Source organism: Bombus pyrosoma, linkage group LG13, assembly GCF_014825855.1.
Source record: "Bombus pyrosoma isolate SC7728 linkage group LG13, ASM1482585v1, whole genome shotgun sequence".
Taxonomy (NCBI): domain Eukaryota; kingdom Metazoa; phylum Arthropoda; class Insecta; order Hymenoptera; family Apidae; genus Bombus; species Bombus pyrosoma.
In genome coordinates this window covers 4,641,524-4,664,239 of record NC_057782.1, presented here as the reverse complement: position 1 = coordinate 4,664,239, position 22,716 = coordinate 4,641,524, and the positions used below count along the sequence as shown (strand labels likewise).

Here is a 22,716-nt window from a genome sequence, read left to right as displayed (position 1 = left end):
CCATTGATGTTCTACATCTCTTGATGGGCGTTGTCCTAAATACCAAACTGCAATCTGTCGTTCTTATCCGGATTTCGCATCGTCAGACTCTTAAAAACGGTACGTGCGAGCGATACGGTGTTAGTAATTGCGATAGGATCGCCCGATTAAGACGTTAATTAAAGATTGACCGGCTGTTCGTTTTCTCTCGTTCGCGTGGAAGAACTCCTGGTGGGTTAATTAACTCGTGCCACGACCAACGTGGCCGGGTATTGCGCCTGATAAAAAGCGTTTAAGGATTAATCATGACCCGGTAAGACGAGCTGCTCACCTGCGCGTCGTGGAAGCCTCGCAAACGACCCACGGAACATGCTTAAGTCGCGAGGGTAGTGCACTTCTTTGCATGCTAGAAGACTGGCAAAGCCAGTCGACGTCCTGATTTCTGGTGTCGCTAATGAAAGAGAATCTCTAATGCGGTTGATTGCTCGGCCGATCGCTACCCTGCACTCTGATTACTTTTTTGCACCCAATGAATATTGGATATTTTTTTTTGCCTTCCGTGATCGAGCAATGAATATTTTATTTTCGAGAAATTTATGAAGAATTCGTGAGCTTGTTAGTTATTCGGTATTTGCTGAACCGAAGATTTTTAGGAATAAAAATTATATATTCTTTGAGAGAACTATGGCTGTCAAATTACAGTTATTGTTCATTAAAATTAGTCCTATCAACCTATTTTCAAATATACAGATGTGTAAAACATAGTCATCTTCCTCTAGTTTTAGTAAATTCGTATACCCGTTTTTAGTATCCAATTTAAACAATGAAGAGACTCAGTGCAGTCAGCCCTTATTACAAATTGTTCGCGATTGTTTAGATGAATCGAGTGCATGTTATATCTCGTACAGCCCTTATTCAAATACAGATAAATTATTCGACTTAACACCAATATCAAAATCGATCATACGATTTGTCTGAAAAAAATGTTTCCCAATATATTATTCGATTAGCATTCACGAGACGATCGTTTAGGAGCATTCAACCCGAAATAGTACGGTTATAATGTTTTGACGGTGGTATAGACGTCGCGTACCAAACCGGCGCATCAACTAATCGGCATTAATGCGATAATAACGTCGAGCTGCAATCGTACGTGCAATTGAACGACCGTCGATAATCCAATTGGACTTTACACCAATTGGATGTTCCGATGGAAGCGCGGCCGGTCGTTTAATCGACGCCACCGTATATACATCGTTGTGGTTTTGTTTCTATGGTCGAACGCCTGAATTCATGCCACGATAGTAATCTACTGGCTGGTCGTAATTGCTTAATTAGGTCAGCCGGGCAAAAAATAAGGATGGGATCATCGACGATTCTCCGGGAACATACAAATTGTCGTTGATGTCACCGAAATATCGTTGGTACGCCGCTTCTATCGGAATATTACGGTTAATCTCGTAGTGAGCATGATCTCCGCGAATGAAAAACAAGATTATACGCTCAACGATTGCGACACTATCGGGATATTCCCTTAATATAACCGTTTAAAGCGGATGGCTTTAAAACGAAATTATTACGTACGTTTCTCTCTTTTCGTCGTTTATCTAAATTCCAATATCGACAGTTTTTATAATGAAACGCTGACAGCGGGTAGATTTTAGTATGCAACAGGTTAAACGTGAATTTTTCCCAAAATCTGTGCACGTTCACGTTGACCCGCTTTGTCAGTTTCAACGTAAAGAGATCCCATATAAATCAACTAATTTCTCATCAAACCCTCCTGACCCAGAATCAAATTTCATCCAGCCATGCGAGTACAATGCCACTATAGTGAAGGGTTGCTCTACTCTATTCCGGCTCCGCGATTGAGTTCAATCGGATACAGCTCGAACGTCCGATAGTCTCTTACGAACAATGATGTGCATTTAATTGTACGCCTTTAGGAACACGTATATCTAACACTATACAGCATGCTCGTGTACGTTGTCTGTACTTAGATAGATTTCCAACCATCCATACTAAAAATTGAAAAGGAAAATTTACTAGTCGCACATTTCCTACGATTTGCTTTTATCAGAGATTACCTTTTAGGATTTGCCTATCTAAATACAAGAAACGAATATTTATCATTTTTCTAATGAATTTGTAATAACGAATTAATAAATAACAGATTTTTCATTAAATAAATGAATATTCATTTAAAAAATGAAGTAATTTTTAAAATTTGTCCATTCAATGTAAAAAGTGAATGTCTATTAATTTTTTTAATGAATTTATAACTCCTGATGGGATAAAATGAATTGTAAGGAAAAAAGTGAGAATCATACGCAACTGCACGATCTCAAGTTTTATGGGTTTCATGTGTTACATGGAATAGTGGTTACTGCCGGATTCGATCGGTGATACACTCAGGACGATGCAGGAAAATACTAACTCAATTCTTCGGTGTATATTCGGGGGGAATCCGGTCGTCGCACGTGAGAACGTGGTCGTCTACGAATTTCGATTTTTGTCCCGAATTCTAATTCAAAACCTCGACTCAGACCCTCGAGATTTACGTCCGGGGAGGATGTATAAATCGAGATTTCCTCGGTCTCTATATAGGACAGGTGAAATGTTATTGGTCCAGAGAAGCGAGGGACCTCTCAAGCTTTATTACGAAGCGTTTCATCGGATGGCCTCAAACTTTTTAACACAACTTTCCCTAAAATTAAGTATACCCTCAAAATAAGAACACAGCTCTTTGTATCACAAAATGTAGCTTGGCAACTTTCGTTTATAAATTAAATCCTAGCAATTCCAATCCATAATAGTTTAGGAAAAAAGCTGTGAAGTTTGAAGGAATTAAAAAATTGTTTTAATAGCAATTCTTTTAATAGGAACTGTGGAATTTATATTGAAATCTTTTTTATCCTGTAACAAGCTAGAAGAAAAGTTCTGAGATTACAGGAAACTGGGAAAGGAACCTAAGAACCTTTTAGCTTAATAAGGTCGCAAAACTCTAAATTAAATTCAAATAATTTTTGCAACATGTAGCAATGTAAAAAAATATTCTCAACTTCAATGAAATTAAGGAAGAATCCCGGTAGCCTAGCAGCTGTTTAAAGATTTTTATCACGCGCACGATATTTCACTGGCCCTTCAAGTGAATCAAACTGACCATCACATCTGGCTTCCCTGGTGCACCAAGTTACACTGGTATTTTGTGAATCGCCGACCCAGGTCACGTTCATTCATGCCTCAAATTTGGTGGCCTTTGAAACGGTTTGACGGACGTGAGGGATCGATAACAGGGTCAGAGCTACTTACCGCGACTTGTTGACTGTTAGTCGGACTAGGGCTCGGACTGGGTGTCGAATTCGGGGTTGAAATTTCGCCTGACGTGGGAGATACCGAGCCTGCGGTGACGGGGCCAACCGTTGGAAACGCTCGAGCCGGATCTGCCTGCCATTGCTTATGGATTTGCTGCGAGGTATCCCGGAATCTAGCACCCTACGGATAAAGCAGCAAATCGTTAGAATTCCACAAACGATTCACGACTAATAAAATGCGCTATAATATCGAGATTATTCTAATTATCCTGAACCAAGGTAAAAAGCAAATAAACGTATCTTTAATTAAACGATATAAACCCCTCTCCTTTATAGCATTGAATGTATCTTGGCCGGAAAATTCTGTAGTTACAGTATTAAAGTCGATTAATTACCGAATTAAAAGTCAGAAGTAAAGTCAAAATGTTTTAATTAGTTTTTAATCTTCGCAAATGTGCGTACTGTATAACACATTTTTAACAGAAATCAAACTATATATAGAGAGATATATACTGTTCTTTTAATTTTGTTTAACCTGGACTGTAATTTTAATTCCGTATTATAAGAACGATTTACTAATCACGGATTCTATGTATGTATGTGAAATATTCGAACGTTTTGCTTCAGGTGTAGTGTGATAGCAGAATGTATAATATAATCATTGGAAGATGATAAAGTAAGTTGAGTTAAAAGTGTCGTCAAAAATGACGAATGGTAAACACGCGAACCCTCGAAGAATCAGACCGTATGAATCGTTTACGCACACCTCTATATATTGTAAATCGTACGATGACACACTTCGATTAGTTGCGGATATTTGCCTTCGAACAATTGTATCGTGAACGATCGCTCGGCACGGTCCAGTGAAAAACTGATTTCGAAAGGCGCATTCATCTACGTAGTCGTAACCGAAACGAACCTCTCCCAAATGAATTACCTTAACAAGAGAAATCTTTAAACAAGAGAAATCCTTAAACAAGAGAAAACCGTATATCACGCCACTTCAAATTTTAAAGGTGTTTAAAATAGCTGTGTTAGTTCTTTCCTTTAAATTCTGCCACGGTTCTTCTAGTTTTACGTCTTGGTGACGTCTCCTTCTTTCAACAAACAAGGAAAGTTTTAAGAAATGTTTAAAAATATAGCATATATAAATATAATATAAAATGAAATATATCTTTTCAGACATATATATTGCTTTCAAACTCAAGATATTTTTTCATTCTTCCTCCAAAGTTAATGGCAGAAAAATATAATCAACTCGAAAGTAACCTGAAAGATATAATAGCCTTGCAGAGCTTTCATTTCAAGAAAAATTTTGATATCTTTTCGTATTTTTTTACGAGAATGAACTATGGTATGCAAGAGAATTGAAGAAAGCAGCCTGAATATAATTATTGTAACAGATTTGGTATTTCTACTGTTAAGGAAGCATGTATTTTAGACCTTGCGTGGAGGTTTAAGGGTTTCAGATATTAAGAAACAACGAAAGATCGCGTGCTACGGTACAGCACAGCCAAGAGAAACATCGTTGCTTGCAGTACGGTAATTACAGTTACGCAACAACCTGCTATAATAGCGATTAGCATAGGAGTATAATGGGAGGCGTAAGTGGAGCTACTTGGTGTACACCATACGAGAATAAAAAAAAACACAGTCGTTTCTCTCTCGAAGGCTCTTGAAATAAAGTATTTTTCCATAGCAGGATAAAGAATCGACAGCGTCGAGAAATCCTTTCGTGCCGCGTCGAAATTAATTTCACGACGAATGAGGATAATTCACGGGCCGGCGCTGCGTTTACCCTTAAAATTACGAGCACAATGTGCGCAATTTCTTCCATCGCGCGGTGGTTAATTGCGCGTGGAATTGCACCGCCCGACGAAAGAAAGAATCGCGGCCGCTGTTTTTCTACCAGGTTAAATACACCATACAATTCAATCTTCTCCAAATTCTTCGTGCGTTTTTATTTCTCTTTCCCTTCCCTTTTTATTCTTCCATATCTCTTCGTTTTTTTTTTCATCCTCCCTTTCTCTAAATAGAAGTGTTAACTTGGAACGTGTTGAAATTTTGGAATATGAAAATTAAGAGTGGAAAAAGAAAAGAAATAATCGTTCGTGGCTTGTTATTTTATTCGGAATAAAACATATCTCGTGTTTCCTTCCCTTCTGTCGAGTTGTACATGAATTTCCATACGCGCGCTTCATTAATTCAACAACGACGGGACTTGTTTAAAAATCCAATCTTCACGCATGTTTTTACATGCAGAAGAGTCTCGCGTTCGTTTCACTGGACTTCCATGCGAAAGACGATCAATCTTTCTTCGTGTTGCATTTGAAAATGAGCACGATCTTCCGACAGAAATAAATCCTGCGTTTGAATCGTATAGAAACAACATTGTGAATCTTTCTCGAATTAAATTTCCGAGGATTTGAAACAAGAACATCGAAATTTACTCTGATTAAATGTTTTTTTCCAATTTCTGCGCTTGATTACAAACTAAAGCACGTTCGTTATTCCTCGTTTAGTCCTAATATATCTCGGCTAAGATTGCTTTTTCTTGGTATGTATCTGCAGCACTGTGCAACAGCATTAGATTATCTAGCGTAAATGAAACTGTGTTTTACTTACAGGAATTAAAGCTGAGTAGAAGAATGTTATTGAATGGAATTTTACAGGATAGAAATTTACTTCTATCATTAACGTTTTACTTCTAGCACTTCCATTGACTCTTCCCAATTCTATTGGAAATTCTTCCTTTTAGGGAAGATTAAATCCAGAAAATGCTAATTGTATCGTACAATATACAAAAATATATAAAATACCTAGAACACCAGAATTATCTTTCAGCGGAGTAGAGTAAAAAAATCTCTATTTACAAAATATTTCTTTGGTTATATCCAGAAGGAAAATACAAATTTGCTCAAACATCCGCAATTTATTTATAATACTTGGCTCGGTGCTCTATTCATTGCAATATTTTCAACAAATGTACGACCCAGAAAGAACCACGTGAAATCTTCAACATCTTGAAAATTCTCTTTCATACAATAGAGAGTGGAAACCTTCCCGAAACTGAGTTCGAGACTATTTGAGTTATGACTGTTGCATAGTGCGCAGTACGGTATATGTCTCGACGATGGTTCGTAAATGCGGCACGTTTATCTTCTTCGTGATATTATGGCGAGACGAGCGCGAACAAACGTACGAATTAGAGGCTAACGGGAGCCGCGATTGAACCTTTCGTCTCTGGCAACGAACCTCTGCAGCGTCGAGTGATCCAGCACGATCGAGATCGACAGATATATTCACGGCCTGCCCGGTATCGATCCCGTCGATCGTGAGGGTCGCTTACTGGAATACGGTACATCGCGTTTACACCGGCTACGATTGCTTCTCGTGTAAATAAAGGCGTGGTTTTAATTAAGCAACAAGGAAGTAACACAGGGAGAGTATAACACGTGCAATTACGTAACGAGGAAATATAATCATGTAAGAAGGTACGTCTTAGACGAAATACAACTACGTAAGTCGATGCGTTGTATAGGGAAATGCAAAGTCGATAAACTAAATGCAAAGGCAAACGAACGGTAATTATGACACTTTCAGAGATTACGATTTCTACTGGGGATTATTCCAAGACTCTGCGATACAAAGTGTTCATGGTAATTGCGTAGATTAATAGGATGCAGTGAGAAAGAACCGACTGTTCCAAGAAAGCTCTTCGAACTGGTCCGAAAGTTATCACAGCTTAAGTTATCATGTGTAACTTGGTAGTGTCGCTACGGTTCGGCGATGACGTTAAGATCGTATCTTGTTAAATTAGAACGAGCAGATATAACAGTTCCTGCCAGACGAATTGACAAACATTGGTTGTTTTTAAAAATAAGATGTTTTAATCGTTCCTTCTCAATTTAGAGAGACACATATTGAATTAACGTCTGCATTGAATTAGTTACAGATCTGAATGTGCAACAAATGAAAGTACATATTTTCATAAGAAATAAATAAAAATCAATGGCGCTTCTTCCGAAGTCTCATCAACAATAATTTGAATACCAAGAGCTCTGGTAATTGATTCCCAAAATTCATTAGATGCTTCACGGTCGATAATTTCTTTCCAGATTAGCGTAAACTTTATAACCTCCTTCTATCCTAAATCCATCAGCTTTTTAAATAGCACGAAAGTGCTAAACACGTGTCCAGAGAGTCCTCAAACTAGCGTTACACAAAAGTGCACTACAAACTGCATGTTAAACTAATTCTATCCTCGTTCTTATCGTTCCACTCGCTCCACTTTCAGTCACTCGAACATAGTTGTCCTCTGCGTCGCTCGGTATGCAATTACGTCAAGCGTTACAGCCACGAGCTTCGGGGTTCTAGCCGGTAAAAAATTAATTGTCTCTAATCCACGCTGTCGTTTGAGCAACGACAACAAAGATCACTCGTGGCATCGGGCGAAACGAGCAAAAAGATTAGTCGAGAGCTTCTCGTTCAGCTGCATAGGCGTCAATGCGATCCAATCAATTTCCCTGTTGCTCGTAAGTTACTCGAGCGTGTTCCTCCACGCGCATATATCGACATACGAGTGTCCTTGTGGACGTGTTGCGCGAACAGGAATTACGTGATAGATAACGGTTAATCTTACAGCGTGATCTCAATGGCCAGATATCGACGCTGATAAAAGAAAACACGAGACCAGAAGAAAGAAAACGCGAGACCAACTTCTTCCTAGACCAATGTTTGACGCGATCGCCTCACACGATACGTTCCGTCCGGTTTACCTAATTAATTTAAAGGAAATCAGCATACCGTGTAATCGATTTATCACCGGAAATTTCAGTTCGTTACATATTGTGTTGGATTATTATTAATTGCCATGGGTAGATTAGAAACGCTGCCGAAGATATCGGAGTCAATTAGCCGGTGCGTCGTTCGAGAAAAAGTAGATACAAGATTCCGATAGGAAAATATCACTTATCGAAGACCGTAGGAGTTCCCCGTGACGCGACGCGTTTCATTGGATAGAGCGTAATTACGGGACGTTTAAACTGAAATTGATTAATGATCGTGGCCGCGACTCGCCACTAATGCGCGATCGAGCTCTCGCTCGAAAAATATCGCTCTAGCATTTAACCGTAGGAATTATTTATCTACGATACTCTAGCCTTGTTCCGGCTGAAACATCAATTTGCATTCTTTCGATGACGTACAAGCCACGTGGCTTAATGGCTGCCTGCAAAAACACAGTGACCTCAAGAGTATGATATACTGCCGTGCTATTCAGGTTTATGGTTCACGTTATTTTTTTTAACTAGCTACCAATCTTTTTATTATGCCGACCAATTTTCTCTATCTACTGACTCTACGAAAGGCTCTAGATAAAACTAAAACGCCTAAAACGCTTAAATTACAGTTTAAATCGAGCTTACGTTTCTAGATAAACAATTCCTAGTAAATTCTAGCTAAACAAAACTTATTGACTATTACGATGCCTGTTTTAATACCTCGCTAAAGAGATGATCCAGCTCTTTTCGTGACAGTTTTGCCTTCATCCCGCGAGCATTCCTCGCATCGAACTTGCCCAGAAGCCAACCGAATTACTCAGCCCGCTCGATCTTGAACCAAGACGAGACGGAACTTCTTTACAAGCCTTCTTTAACAGCCACTGTTGTTTTCTGCTTCTTCTTTTTTTTCGTTTAGACCTCTCTGTCGCGCTCTCAGAATCCGCTACTTCTTTTTAGATACACAAATAGTCGATGACGCGAGGCGAAAAATGCGACGGAAGGTCGCAAGCTAATGCCCGTATCGCACGATCGGTCTGCGCTTTTCGTTCGAGTCGACATAGTCGCGTCGACTGGTCTCGTGTCACTGGCTCTCCCTTCTCTGTTCGATCCACGGATTGGCTCGATAATAATTAACGAAACGTCGCATCGACGACGGAACGCGTCACGATGGATTCTGCAAACGAAATCGACGGATGTGACCAATCGTCGCCGCTGAAACGCGAGCACCACGAATTATATTCCGTCCTTGACGAACATGTCAGGGGCTCGAAGAGGCAGTTGCATCGCAATTTTTCGCTCGTCCGCAATTCCACGCCCTAAATTCGCGTGACTTCGCGCAGATAGGCCAGCAGGTCCTTGCGAAAGCGATATCGATTCGCCGCGTGTCCTCTTTCGCCGTGAAACGGCCGCTTTTACCTCCCGATGAAAACGCTCTGACGAAGCACAAACGTCGAGTGCCGATCTAATCCAAGTATTCGATGATCTGCAGATTTTACATGAACGTGAATAATACAGGTAAAATGGAGTTACAAGGAGATGAAAGGATGATCAGGAGATTATACGCGTAATACGAATGTAATAATCTTATTGTTATCGAAGGAATCGAAATTTTCCTGAATTCTTGGCGAACATCAGATATCGTATAGAAAAAGATGATGGATTTGTGTGAGAAGAAAACGATGATTGAGAGAACTTACGCGTGTAAATTAAATTCGATACCTGCATCGTTACTGGAGGATGAAATATTTAGTAATTTCACGATGAATCGCGATGGCGGGGAAAAATAGACTCGTGAGAAAGTGGAACGATAGTACTTGGGAGATTATGTGCGTAACGTGACAATTCTATTTCCGACGAAGAAAGTGAAGTCTGCTAGAATTTTTTATCCCACGAATCATAGATGCAATGAGAAGATATTCGAGAGATTATATTTTTTATAAGTCGAAAGCGACGATTCTATTGTCATTGAAGAACAAATTATTCTGGAATATTCATGGTAATATATAGAGGCAGAAGAAATATACGCTCGTGAAAATACGAAACGATGATCGGGAGATCATATGCATAACGCGAACACGGTCGCGATGGTCTTATTGTCATCGAAGAATGAGGACTTTGAGAATTTTTCATGAACACGATGAATTGTAGAGGCGGAAGAAAAATGATCTTGCGCGATGATAAAACTATGATCGAGGGAATACATACATCGAACGCGACAACTACCGTTGTTGGAGAACGAAATATTCGGGAATTTTTACCGCCAACTGTAGAGGTGGTAGAGAAATAGACTGCGAAGGAGATGTGAACGATAATCGAGTAAGTATCAGTGTGTAACACGAACGCAATAATTCCATCGTCGTCGACGAACGAGATCTTTAAGAATTTTTCATAAACGTGGAAGAGAATGGACAACTAGTGCGGAATGATCGATAGGTTTTGTGCACGATGTGAGTACAATAATTTGATTTGTCGTTGAAGATTCGGATTTTCGGTAACTATCCACAATTCTAACGAATTATAGATATGAAACAAGATGAACTAATACAAAGATGAAACGACAGATTATGTGTACAACTCGAATGCAATAATCTTATTATCGCCATGATAATAATAATGGATAATAATAATAATAATGGAAATATGAACTCGTGCGAAGGTGAAGGATCATGTGTGTAATTCGAGTGTGTAACAATCTTATCATCTAGAAAGAATAAGATCTTCGTAAACTTCCTCTCAATATCGCAGACGCAAAGAAGAATTGGCTGAGCGAGAAGACGAAACGATGATCGAGGGATTATGTGCGTAACTCGATTGTCGTGTAAGAGCGAGGTGTCCGGGAATTCGGCAAGAGTTTAATTAAATTGGATCGATCCCTCACCGGGGAATTCCAAGCGTTCGATCCAATCTGCTATTTGGAGACCCTGTCAGCCTTCCAACGTAACTGGTCTCAACGCCCACGCGAAATTACCAGTCTTTCCTTCCCACCCTTTTCCCTCTCTTCCTCTCTCCTCCCTTAGACCGGTAACTTCCGCCGGTGGCATCTCGTATTTCAGACCGGTACTGGATTTCGATCTGCCAGCCATTGATACCGAGGACGGCGTATAAAACGTGTATGGTTTCTCAATGACACCGGAGAAATCGGTATGATCGAGATTCTCACGAGTTCGAGCTGACCGATTCTCGTTCGGAGATTCTTATCGATCTATCCCGAGATACTTTCTGCGGTATCGTTAATCTGTCTCGTAAATTCTCCAATCTGTCTGTGAGTATAGACAAATAAATGATCGAACCAAGCCGCGCCACACACGCAGGAACGAATGAAATTCGTCCAAGAATTCGTGGAATTCTTTATATTGCCCACCGCACTTTAAACGGAAACTTTCAGTCCTGGACAGACACTCTTCGATGATATCGAGCTGTCTGGAGAGCACAGCCAGCTATTTCATTTTGAGTAGGATGTTCTACTTTTAGTTCCGCCTCTAGATCGTTTTGTCGAATTTCTATTTGTCGCGCGAGCTTCTCGAGGGAAACTTTCATCTTTTGATACAACGTGCATTATTTCTTTCAACCTCTTCTTTGATACCGGAGACAAATTACTTTTTCGGAGATTCACTGTTTCCTCTATAGTCGGCCAGGATCATTCGTCTATCAAATGTCACTTTGAAATTTCTTCATATCGCGTTTCATAATCAAGATTCGCTATGAAAAACGTTGAAACTTGTAATTCCTTGGTTTCGAGAAATTCGTAACTTCCGAAGAGTTTGAAGGGAACTTCGATCTTACATCGATATAATATTGGTTACTTTCTACAATTTTTTTCCAATACCAAAGAATAATATTCTTTAAAAAGTTCTGTATTTTCTTCCACCAACTATAATCATTAGGTCACCAAATACCAGCCCCTTTCTCGTATAAAATTTCACAGTCGGGTTTCACCTCAGAAAACAGTTGAAACTTATGATTCCCTACCCTAAAAAGATTCCGGTAATTTTAACCAATTCGAAGAAAACTCAACTTTCTCGATACAATGCAGAATATATATAGATTACTTTCCTCGATCTTCTCTAGAAACAATACGCTTTAAAAAATTCTTTACTTTCCTAGCCACCAATCACGATCATTAGACCATCAAACACCAGCTGTGAATTTCTCATATCAAATTTCACAGGCTTCGCTCCTAAAATCACTTTGAACCTTATATCCCTTGACTCAAGAAAAAGGTTCCGAGCGAACCCATAATATTTAAGGGCGAGAATTCTTCTGGGTTTTTTGATCGTCGTCTTGCAACGGCGGCGTTTGCACGTTCTAAACTCGCAAAGAGATCCACGTGAGAACGAAGCCGGACATCTCTTGGCCGCATAGCTCGAGGGAGGATAAACGACCTCTCGCTCGGCAGAGATCGAGATTGCACCGGCGGCTGAAAAGCTCGCGAGATCTCGTGTACGGTTCTAATTTAACCGTTGGACGCCGTTTGTTCTCGGTGACAACGGCTTTGTCCCTTCTGCAAGAAATTCAGGTTACCCGGGTCGACGTGGTGGTGGCTCTTCTTTCTCCTCTCTCGGCAAAGCAGAGCCAGGAACCGATCGTTTGGCTTCGTTTCGCGATACGCTGGCTTCACCTGCGCGCGCCTTGCGTGCTATAACCCGTTTCTCACGACGTTATCGTGCCACCGCGGGCACCCACGTTTCCCCGATAAAACAATATCGCCGTGTGGCTTTTTAACGAGCAACACAGCGGCAACTTTTATTTCGTGTCGTCGGTTCGTTGCGAAATCGACGCGGGCCGCCGAGGAACAATCGAAAGTTTCGTAACACGCGCGCCGCGAGCATCTGCACGCGTCGTGCGGTGAATAAACATCGACGTGGAAGTGTACGTTGTCTGCCACCGAAAGCAGAATCGAACGTTTCCCCACATACGAGTTTCTACTTTGAAACGTAGATGTCTGATTCAGCCATTTTAACACTAGAATTAGTGACGGCTGAGAAGCGAATTAGAATGGAGCTATATGAAAAAGGAATGTACAATGAGAGGGCCTCCTCTGTTTTATGAAAGATAATGGAAATGTCTAAAAAAAAACAGCATTATAAATCCTAACACTTCCTTAAGTATTATAACACTTGCGGTAAATTGGTTTCAAATTTTCCCACTACGATTATGACAGTCGTGTCGTATTACGCTGTTAATTAAATATCACGAGGTTTTATATAACGCGCATAGCATATTCATAAAAGTGTTTTGTGGTAAGTGTTCGAATATTTCCGTGGTATACGAAAAATTATAAATTATTTTCGCTAGCCTGAAAATTCTAACGTTAATGGTACCAGATAGATTCTAAGATAATTTTGGAATCTCTTCCCACGCGTGCCCGACGATCATTGTCGATTCACGCGCGTCTTTCTTGACAAGGTCGCGCGATTTACGAGGTTTAAAAAACTCATTGGAAAATGTGGAATCTACCAGTGTCGGAGCAAATAACGCATCATATTCAACGTTGCCTCAACTCGACGCTCCATTTATGATATTTGTTCTCTTGGACAATTTGCATCATAAGTACTGCTTTCTAACGTTGCAGGTATGAGATGGTTTATTCAATATATTTTATGAAGTTTGGAAAAGTTTAAGAATACTTATGTATGATATGAAGAATACTATGATAAATTATTTCTTTTTAAAACATAGAATTTTTGTCTCCGATTATTTTAATAAATTTCTCGTACCTTAAAAAAACAATATTAAATTGCAACGATCTAAATCCTTAATGGGTTGCAGTTGAATTACTTTACAAGAACCTAAAGTACCTACGACAAGCTCCGAGACGTCAAGATTGCAAATTAGTCAGGCAGATTACGCAGTATACTTTAATCTGCTAGAAGTGACTAAGCCGTTTTATCCAATTCCACCAATATCATCACACATGAATCTACGCTACTTTCAACAGCGTGTATCTTATCAAAAATTCGAATCTTCGCTTAACAATGGTCGATGAGGTTGAAAAGAGAAACAAATCGTAACTTCGTCAGAGTGATTCATCACGAGAGACCGAACACTAAATTCTCGATCAAGTAGAACGATTGTGTACCTCGTTCGCGAGATGAGCAATCGATGGATCGTTTAACGTGCATGCACGCGAAAACACGCGAAATGAAGCGAGTTTTACACGAGCTCGAAGACGGAACTGTACGCTACGTGCTCCCGCGTGTATCCGCGTACTACGACTGGCGAGCAGCAGATCGTGGAGCGCACGATCTGCTTCATCACCAACTCGTCCTCTCGTACGAGCCGGCGATATTCTTCGTAAATATTTATCCATCGCTCCGGGAGATAAATCTGTATCAACTATCTCGTATAGATATCGTAGCCAGGGAGCTTGCAACTTCCTTAATTTCTCAGTTTCCGCCGCACCACCGACGTACAGAACAATAAAATTTTGTAAGAGTGACGTCACGATATTAATGACGCAGCTCGCCGATTCAGAGATCGACGGATCGGCTTAATTGAATTGAAAGCTCCTGCAGAGTGCTCGATTTTAATGGTGCTCTCCGGTGGCCGCCCCCGTGCCCCTCTTCAAATGCAATTTAATTATCGTGGAACGTTGCCTGCTCGTAAAAGCAAACGCACCGAGAGTCTCTCGCGAGGACTTAACGAAACGACGTTTCGAACGAGCGTAATTCGATCAAACGGGGCCAATTTTACCGACACAAGGGTTAATCGTTCACCGACACCGTTCGACGTTTGCAAATCTCCGGCCGACACTTTTGGTTCGTCGATGAATCAACAGCCACTCATGTGGACCTGTGATGTATAAAACGAGTGGCAAACGTATAAACATCGATATTGGAGACCTGGTATTGAAGATCGTGTAAACTACAAGCACAGCACATCGACGTGAATATCACATTTTCGAATGGGAATGACGCGAAGTGGCAGGCTACGGTTAGCTGGAACTGGCAATTTTCCGCTACTACGGAAATGCCCGTGGTCTCGAGACCTCTCACGCGACGAACGTGCGCTTACACGTATGCGCGTACCGCAACTGGCCGACCGCGCGAAGATCTCGCGGCACAAGAAGCTAGACCGTGTGTCGCATGTGCCGTTCCCCTGGTACACGCGGCCCTCCTCGCTCCAACGACCTCTTTGTCGTGGATCACTTCGTTGCGAATGCAGATCGCATCTATATACCTCTTCCTCGTCGAGTTTCTCGCGAGGGAATCGAAATTGAACTAGAACTCCGTAAACGGGAACAACTGCAGTCGTTTTGGGTGCTCAACTGGGTGTACTTTTACGAGAAACTTAAGCGTTATAAAGGAGAGTTTTTGAGAAACTTTCTACGAACTGTTCCACCGTACTATGGTGCATGTTATTGCCTATTTTTCATTCTCACTTTAAACTCTTGAAACGAGTATCATTCTCAGTTTCCCAGGGAATCATCGTAGCTTTTAATGGAAATTATCGTCAAACTTTTTCCAACGTGGATCAGTGTTAGGAACTTTGAACGTAACGTTTTTTTCATACGAGAATGATCGTAGGCTGTACGTCTTCAAAGGATGAATCTTCATAACGAGTCTTCGCGTTGAAAGGTCGCGCCACTCGGTTTTAATCGTCGAGGTCCGCTTGTCTCTTTATCGCAGCAGTTGTCTTCGTAATTCCCGCAAATATTGTCGCGGTGGTTCATGTCGCGGGCATCGAGGAAAAGATCGGAGCGCAGGAACGTGGACGAGAGGGATCAGGGTGGGGACGAGACTATGAACTGCAGCAGAAGTTCCTGCAGTCGCAGCGATGCGGATTGAACGCCTGCTGTGCTTGCGTAACCAATCGGACCTTGTGCTTGGCGGCAAGAATTATGAACTCATGGACAAGAAATTGGTCCGACTCGGGCCCAGTTCGTCCGTTCTGCTCGAATATTTTACCACCCGTCGTCTTCAATTTTTCGGGATCTTTCATTGTCTTCTTTTTGGAAATATCGACTTTATAGGTTGAATGATCGCTCAAATATTAAAAACTAATCGAGAAATTCTTTTAGACTTTGTTTATGCAACTTCGTGATATACCAATTTAAGGTGTACTGTTTGGAAGGATTAAGCAGATTTTTTATGTTTGAAAACATTAAATACAAACATAATACAAATTTATGACTTGTCTCAGCAATTATTCGAATATTCATAATCTGATGATATTCGATATGCTGATGATCAAGAGATATTTTTGAAGCTCTTCCGTTCGACTTCGTGATGTTTTGGTTGAATATTTGGAAAAATTGACAAATTTATGAGTTGACTGAACGATTGTTTAGACATTAAACATTGAGGGAGAAATACTTCTGCAGTTTGCCTTCGCAACTTTATGATGTATCGGTTTGATATTTACAGAGATAGGCAAATTTACAAATTGGTAAGAGATCGAGAAGTATTTATCAAGTTCATCTGTGCAACTTCATGACGCATGGCTTTGATGATTACGAAGGTAAATTTTCGTAGATCGAATGTATAAATTGTACGGAGCCTCGTTTTGAATGGGCTGTCACTCCAGATTGATGTAACAACCGGTTCTTGGGTAAGTTGCCGTTCGTTGCTGCCAATGAAAGAGAACGTAATACGTCATTAGCGTCTTGGCGAACGCTTTAACAATCGGCCTTCGCAGGAACGGAAATTGCGATAACACCAATAACCGAGTAATCAAGATCGGCAGAGTCTACCGTAGCCAGATGTGGGGGGTACGGATCAAGTGCAGCCTGCACGTGCGAATATTAAACAGTTGCTTCGTGACAAGCATCTGTACAGATATCGGCTATCTGTGCTTTTAATCATTTTTCGTCCTGTCAACTATAAAATGAAGATAACCTTCGAGTATCGTGGTACCTGTACACCGAGATTCATATAATATCGTCAAAACTTGCAATGTCGAAACTCATTTGGTTAACCTCATTTGCAGTACACGGAAAATTTTATAAAGCTTCCGTTGAAGCATGGCGAAGCATACTGGTAAGTAACAAACAAACTGCCAAATAAAATTTTGCCCTGTTAATAACATACTCAGTACAAGTACTCAGCAACTAGTATTTGTATAATACGGTTTTTTAGTCGTATTATATCAAAGTTTATCACATTCTCTTACTATCTTCAAATGTATTTGAACTTTTCAACCTGGAAATATTGCAATTTTGCACAAACTGCTTTCTCCGCCCATTGCTGTTTTAGTTACTTATATTAGATGGTAGCTCTTTTTATTTATACTTATTGGCGATCTTTTAACATGGAACTTGTTTGTTAAATTGAATATTACAATAAATTAGTGAATATAATACTATTGTATTCTTCAAATGTTTAAACTTCTCTTTACTTACTTCCATGCTTTGTACATGCCCCGGGTACAGCGTCGATAGCACTGTGTACAGAAGTATTTTCATCTCATGGAATTATGTGAATCTACATATATATATATATGCATTATTCATGCATTCTAAAACGAAAACTTAAACAAAATTTCCTCCACATAATTCCACAATTACGTCCTACTTCAAATCTTTATCGTACGAATATACCGCAAGGTAGGAATAATTGTACGTAAGAATTTATAAATTTCCCTTGAAAAATTCTCATAATTAATCGATTAAAATACTAATAACAATTCGACATATACTGGTCTATGTCGAAGAGTAGATACAAAAATTCGCCAATTTTCTTTGAAAAGTCCGACTAATTAATCCACTAAATCCATCACACTTTTCTCGAAGATTCCAAGCAGCGTAGATCACAGTGCGGAATTCATTAAGGAAAGTCAGAGAGGTACCAAGCGAGAGCCGCGTCGAACAGAAGAAGGTGGGCACGACACCCACGTTTGCCGACCACGTACAGGATATTCCAGCGTGGAAGAAGCGGAAAAAGGCTCCCCTCGTGCGACCCACGCGCGTGTAACCCGTGATACTCCGACGGGTAATGCACAATCGTTTGCACGAGGAGAACGAGTTCCTTTCTGACTGTGCCGACATATGTAAACACTGGCTCGGGGAAGATCGGCCCCCAAAGGGTAGACACACATCATCGAGGCCATCCTTCTGGCGAAGGAGTTGCAAACGTCGACCACTGCGCAAGGACGCGGCACAATGGAGTCATAAGGAAGTCGCCTCTGAGTTATGAGACATTGTTTCACTGACCTGTCTCTCCGGCATAATTGCATGCCGATCAGATTGTTCGCGGAATGTAATTTGTTTCTTTGGCCGGCTGGTATTCGTCGTGTGTTCCACCGCTTAATTAAAGCTCTCAACGACAATTAAAGTCCCAAAATGATTGCCTTTGGTTATTGTTCTCACTGAAGAACGGCTGGTGAAAGATGATTGAGAAACGGATGACTCAGGGGAAATTTTAATTTGCACAGCGCTGGCGAAAGTGTCGTTGACATCCGCGGGTGCAGCTATGAGTGCTGTTGCGAGTTGGAGAATTTAATAGAGATACGCAAAGTGAAAATTACTTGGCGACGAACGTATCTTTTTGCATGAGTTAAAGATTAGCCTGAAATCGGATTTTAGATGGAAGAAAATATTGACTGTGGTTGGCGGTCGAGGTGTAAAATATTATGCACCGTTATCGTTCATCGTAAAGTCGAGCAGCAGTTTTTTCATGAACGTTATCACGAATAACGCTCGGTGTTTGCACGCGTGTGCACGTTATTATGGCTTGGATTTTAACGCTCGTACTGTTGTCCGTTTTACGAATCAACAAACGAGTACAACGTTGAGCTGCTCTTTCGGAAATGTTATAATAAACCTTGAATTTCATTACAAAATGTAAAATGTATAAAAGAATGATCCCTACAACCATGAACACTTTGCATAGAAAATCTTTTCGTTACGGATTGAGAAAACAAAGTATCAGGTTTTATTCCAAGTAGAATCAGACGATCGGTGCCAGACATCATACGTTTTTCGTGCCACCATCGTAATACTCGAATGACAGAGACCCAAGAGGAGGAATGCAAATACCAAAGAACACTGTATACTTTGCTTCCACACACACACCCACGTGGGTGGCAAACCAAAGTGGGTGGCTGAGCCGATTGGTTGATCTGCGGGGAGTTGAAGTATCAAAGCTGAAGTGTTCACCGCGTTGCGAACACTACGGGCGAGCCCGTAACCTTTTCGTTTTCCATTCTTTCGACCTTCGAGGCGACGAGGTGAACAGCCCACGATCTTGAAGCGGACTATAGTCGATCGAGAATAGCTCTCGACAGTTTTACGGGTTCGAAAGATTATTTGTTCAAGCGAACGTTATAGCTCGCGATTTCCTGCTACTATCAAATTCTGGATAGATACATCAGAAAATGTTTCAGAATTTTGGAAATCGATGTTGATAAATTCTACGAGAATTCCAGTCTTTTGCATTCTTTTTCACTCTTTCTCGTGTATCCGATTTCCCAGCGTGTGCTTTAAGACTCGCTTCGCAAGATTCTCGAACAACAAAGCATCTTTTAATCTTTGTCCCCATACTGCCTTCGATCATTCAGATCGTTCCCCGGTACCGTTCAAGCAAACGAGCAACAACATCCGGTCGAGCATAGCAGAGGCGATAAAGCTGCTGGTTGATCGTTTAATCGCCGATCAAAGCCCCTCTTCTCGCTCAATTACGGGATTTGTCTTTGCCGTCGTAGCTCGAATAAAGAATGAATGAATTCTCGATCGTCCCGGTAGACCATCGCTTATCTTCGCGGTAGTACAACCAAAGCTATCCCATGTTTACTCTCGATAAGGTACGATCGATAAGGGGCTGCACAAGTCGACGTCTCTACTGACCCACATATACGACCTCGTCTATGCAAATGGGAAAGATAAAAAACGGAAACGATCCTTCGGGATCCTTTTAGCTTCCAAGAAGCAACATTTTCAGGATGAGACGCGATCCCACGAATTTTGTTTCGAGGACGATCAAACATAATCGATCGAGACTCCCTGACCCAATTCTGCGTCATGAATAATAACGAGAGGCCGGATCACCTTTGAGTTACGACTTTCTTCGGCCACATCTTGAACGTTTTACGCCTTAACCCACTTCGACGGGACTGCCTGGTCGGAGCTGTGTGCTCCACCCGACCGATCGTGTTTGTTCTTCTTTATTTTGCTCTCTTTCGGTCGGAAGGTTTATCAAGCGTGCGTGCGTTCCTCTCTGGAACTCGTCGCGACGAACATTTTTTTTCCGGCACCTCGGCCTGTGCATGCACGATCGTTGCAATAAGAAAAGAACGAACGATTGCACTCGATTGACTTTGGTTCTGGCCAAGTGTCGGTCGTCGTCTCGAATGAGAGAAAGAGGAGGCCACTTCGATCAAGGGGTTCTCCTCTCTGGTTTGTCACGATCGATCAGTTATATAAACTACAGGTCGTATACACTTCGTGTATACCGTGTCATATTTTTCTATCGACGACTTTACAGTTCTTTGGCGCGTTCATAGCTGTTTTTCTTGAATCTCTGGAATGCACCCTTTGGAATCTTAGAATCTCTTATAATCTCTTTTCGTGATGCGTATTTCGCTGCTATTTTCGTTTCTTTCTGCGGTGTCTATTTTCATTCATTTTCTAATGTAAGTATTAATACTGCTCTTGAAATTTCTCTTGAAGCCTCTCCATGTACCTTTTGTTTGCTCTTTTATTGCTGGAATTCCTCTTTCTGGTATCCATTCAATGCTTTTTTCTCTCTAGAATTCCTTTCTTGGTTTGTTCTTTATTGCTGATATTCCTTTACTGGTATTTCCTTCATGTTTCCTTTCTCCTTTCCTGACGTCTTTGCTTTGTTCCTTCTTACTGGAATTCCTTTGCTTCGTGTTTTCTTTTCTTACGAATAATTATTGCATCAATGGGCATCGTTATTTAATGCCTCAATTTAGAACTTTACTATATCGTAAAAAAATTTGTCCAAGAGTATTCAAACTTCTGTGCAGGTATTTTAGTTTATCCTGTACATCAAATGAATTTTTTGCAAAGGTATTACAAACCGCTATTTGCCTCCTACAATTGGTCACGGGCAATTTAGGAATTTGTACCCTTCTCTTCGTGAATATTAATTATTCAGACTAAATGGAATTAAACGTATATGATTGAAAACCCCGTTGTGAGTGATGCCTAATATCAATCTGGCGGAGGCTGAGATCTAGAAGAGGCCTGACAAGAAGAAGAAGAGCGGAGGGATGAGAGGTGAAGCCAGGTGAGGTTGTTCGCCGATGTTATGGTAGCCACGGCTTCAAGGTCGTCGGGATCACCACGAGGACGTATCTGCCGCGCCAATCAGGGCTCGCCAGAGCCGCGCGATCCTTTGAAAAACTGTGGCCGCATGTTACGTTTTTGTTACGCGGTCCCTAGCCGCCTGCCATTAAGAATGCGAGCAACACTCAGGAAACCTCGCGTTTCTTCTCGATCGTTACATCAGCGAATCTCTTCAACTCGCCCAGTAGCCATTAATCTTTCGGTGGCTTTCTGAATTATTCAGCTGTTCCAATTGTGAAAAGGTGTCGGTCTAAATCCTTCCATTCACTTCAATTTCTCTATACTAATTCCTCATATTTATTTTCCACCGCTTTGAAACTCACGGTTTACCATTTTATCCGTGACATTTTTATAGGCGATTAATTATAAAATAATACGCCATTGAGTGCGTGTTTCACGTCGGGATGCGAGTACAGTTACAAACAGAATTAACATAACCAGCCGACAGAGGTGAAGAACGAAAGTGGACGAATCGCTTTCTTCCGAATGAACGTTCAACACGGCCACCTTTTTCATCGTTGTCATTGCAAACGAGGCTCGTTAGGGCGGACGGCTTCGCGCCTAGGTTCCCGTTTAATTGGCAGGCCGAGCCAGTCAAGGATCTCTCTCCTCTTTGCCGCTCTGAAATTTCTCGCCATTGGTCCTGGGTCATTGCGTCGGGGAACGCGAGATAATTAATTGTTTTTCAAAAGACAACGCGGCTGGCCATATTATTTATCGCGAACGAAACGACGGCCGCCTTGTAAATAAGACGCTCGGCGAGCAGAAGGGGAGATTTAAAAGGGTTCGATGCTGAGCGTGAAATAATTCAGACGCTTTACGATTCTCCCTGGCTACCTTATGGTAATGAAACATCTTCTCCGCACCAGTCAAACAAAAAGAGCAAAAAAGAAAAAGAGAAAAGAAAAAATAAATGAAAGTAGAAGAAGGAAACGATGGTTCGAGAGGTGAGATCGGCACGGTTGTAAAATAACCGTGTAACAACAGTGGGTATTTTACAGCGACACGCTGGTCGCCATAACGGGATCGTCGTTATCATCTCCAAGGATCAACGATTCCGCCACGAGGGAATTACGGTTACGTCAGTGCGTTCTGCACGCCTACGTGTTCCCGAATGTCCATTCATATTTTCAGCAGTGGCGATCATCGATCCGACGTGCGACAAGATGTCGCGGTTTTTCCACTCGAAAGAATCTATCTCGATCACTTTCTCTTCCGGTTGTCGTTGACACAAAAGGTGATCGAACGACAGAGAAAGAGAGAGAGAGAGAGAGAGAGGGATTTCGCGAGTGTACACGCAGAAGCAAGAAGTAACGAACGATCGATCGATGTGTTCGCCACCAGGAAACGTCCAGGCAGATATCGTCGTGTCGGCTTGTCTCTCGTTAAGGTTCAC

At 41.2% G+C, this 22,716-nt stretch overlaps 2 protein-coding genes across 15 annotated transcripts in view; one reads left to right on the top strand and one right to left on the bottom strand.

Annotated features, from left to right (window-relative positions):
* LOC122574244 (tensin-1) overlaps positions 1 to 22,716 on the bottom strand; it is a 202,399-nt gene that overhangs the window by 75,981 nt on the left and 103,702 nt on the right. For 7 of the 14 annotated variants that reach the window (XM_043741603.1, XM_043741601.1, XM_043741612.1 and 4 more), the window contains one exon: positions 3,292 to 3,474. The exons of 2 other annotated variants lie outside the window; for them this stretch is intronic. In XM_043741603.1, coding sequence (XP_043597538.1) covers positions 3,292 to 3,474 — 183 coding nt within the window. Of the gene's footprint in view, positions 1 to 3,291; positions 3,475 to 8,794; positions 13,755 to 14,153; positions 14,727 to 14,916; positions 15,102 to 22,716 lie in introns of those variants that run through there. 5 more of the 14 variants (XM_043741605.1, XM_043741606.1, XM_043741609.1 and 2 more) reach the window with 5 other exon arrangements.
* Positions 16,788 to 18,122, top strand: LOC122574250. The gene is made up of 2 exons (XM_043741621.1): positions 16,788 to 17,052; positions 17,805 to 18,122. Exons 1-2 carry the CDS (start codon positions 16,969 to 16,971, stop codon positions 18,045 to 18,047), a joined length of 327 nt encoding a protein of 108 aa, XP_043597556.1. The 5' UTR covers positions 16,788 to 16,968; the 3' UTR covers positions 18,048 to 18,122.

What these genes read in the sequence shown, in the direction of transcription:
- LOC122574250 (XM_043741621.1), top strand. Translation starts at nt 16,969, where the DNA reads ATGTCGAAACTCATTTGGTTAACCTCATTTGCAGTACACGGAAAATTT. An exon ending in AAGCATGGCGAAGCATACTG is followed by an intron (nt 17,053 to 17,804) that starts GTAAGTAACAAA and finishes CTTTTCTCGAAG; the next exon opens with ATTCCAAGCAGCGTAGATCA.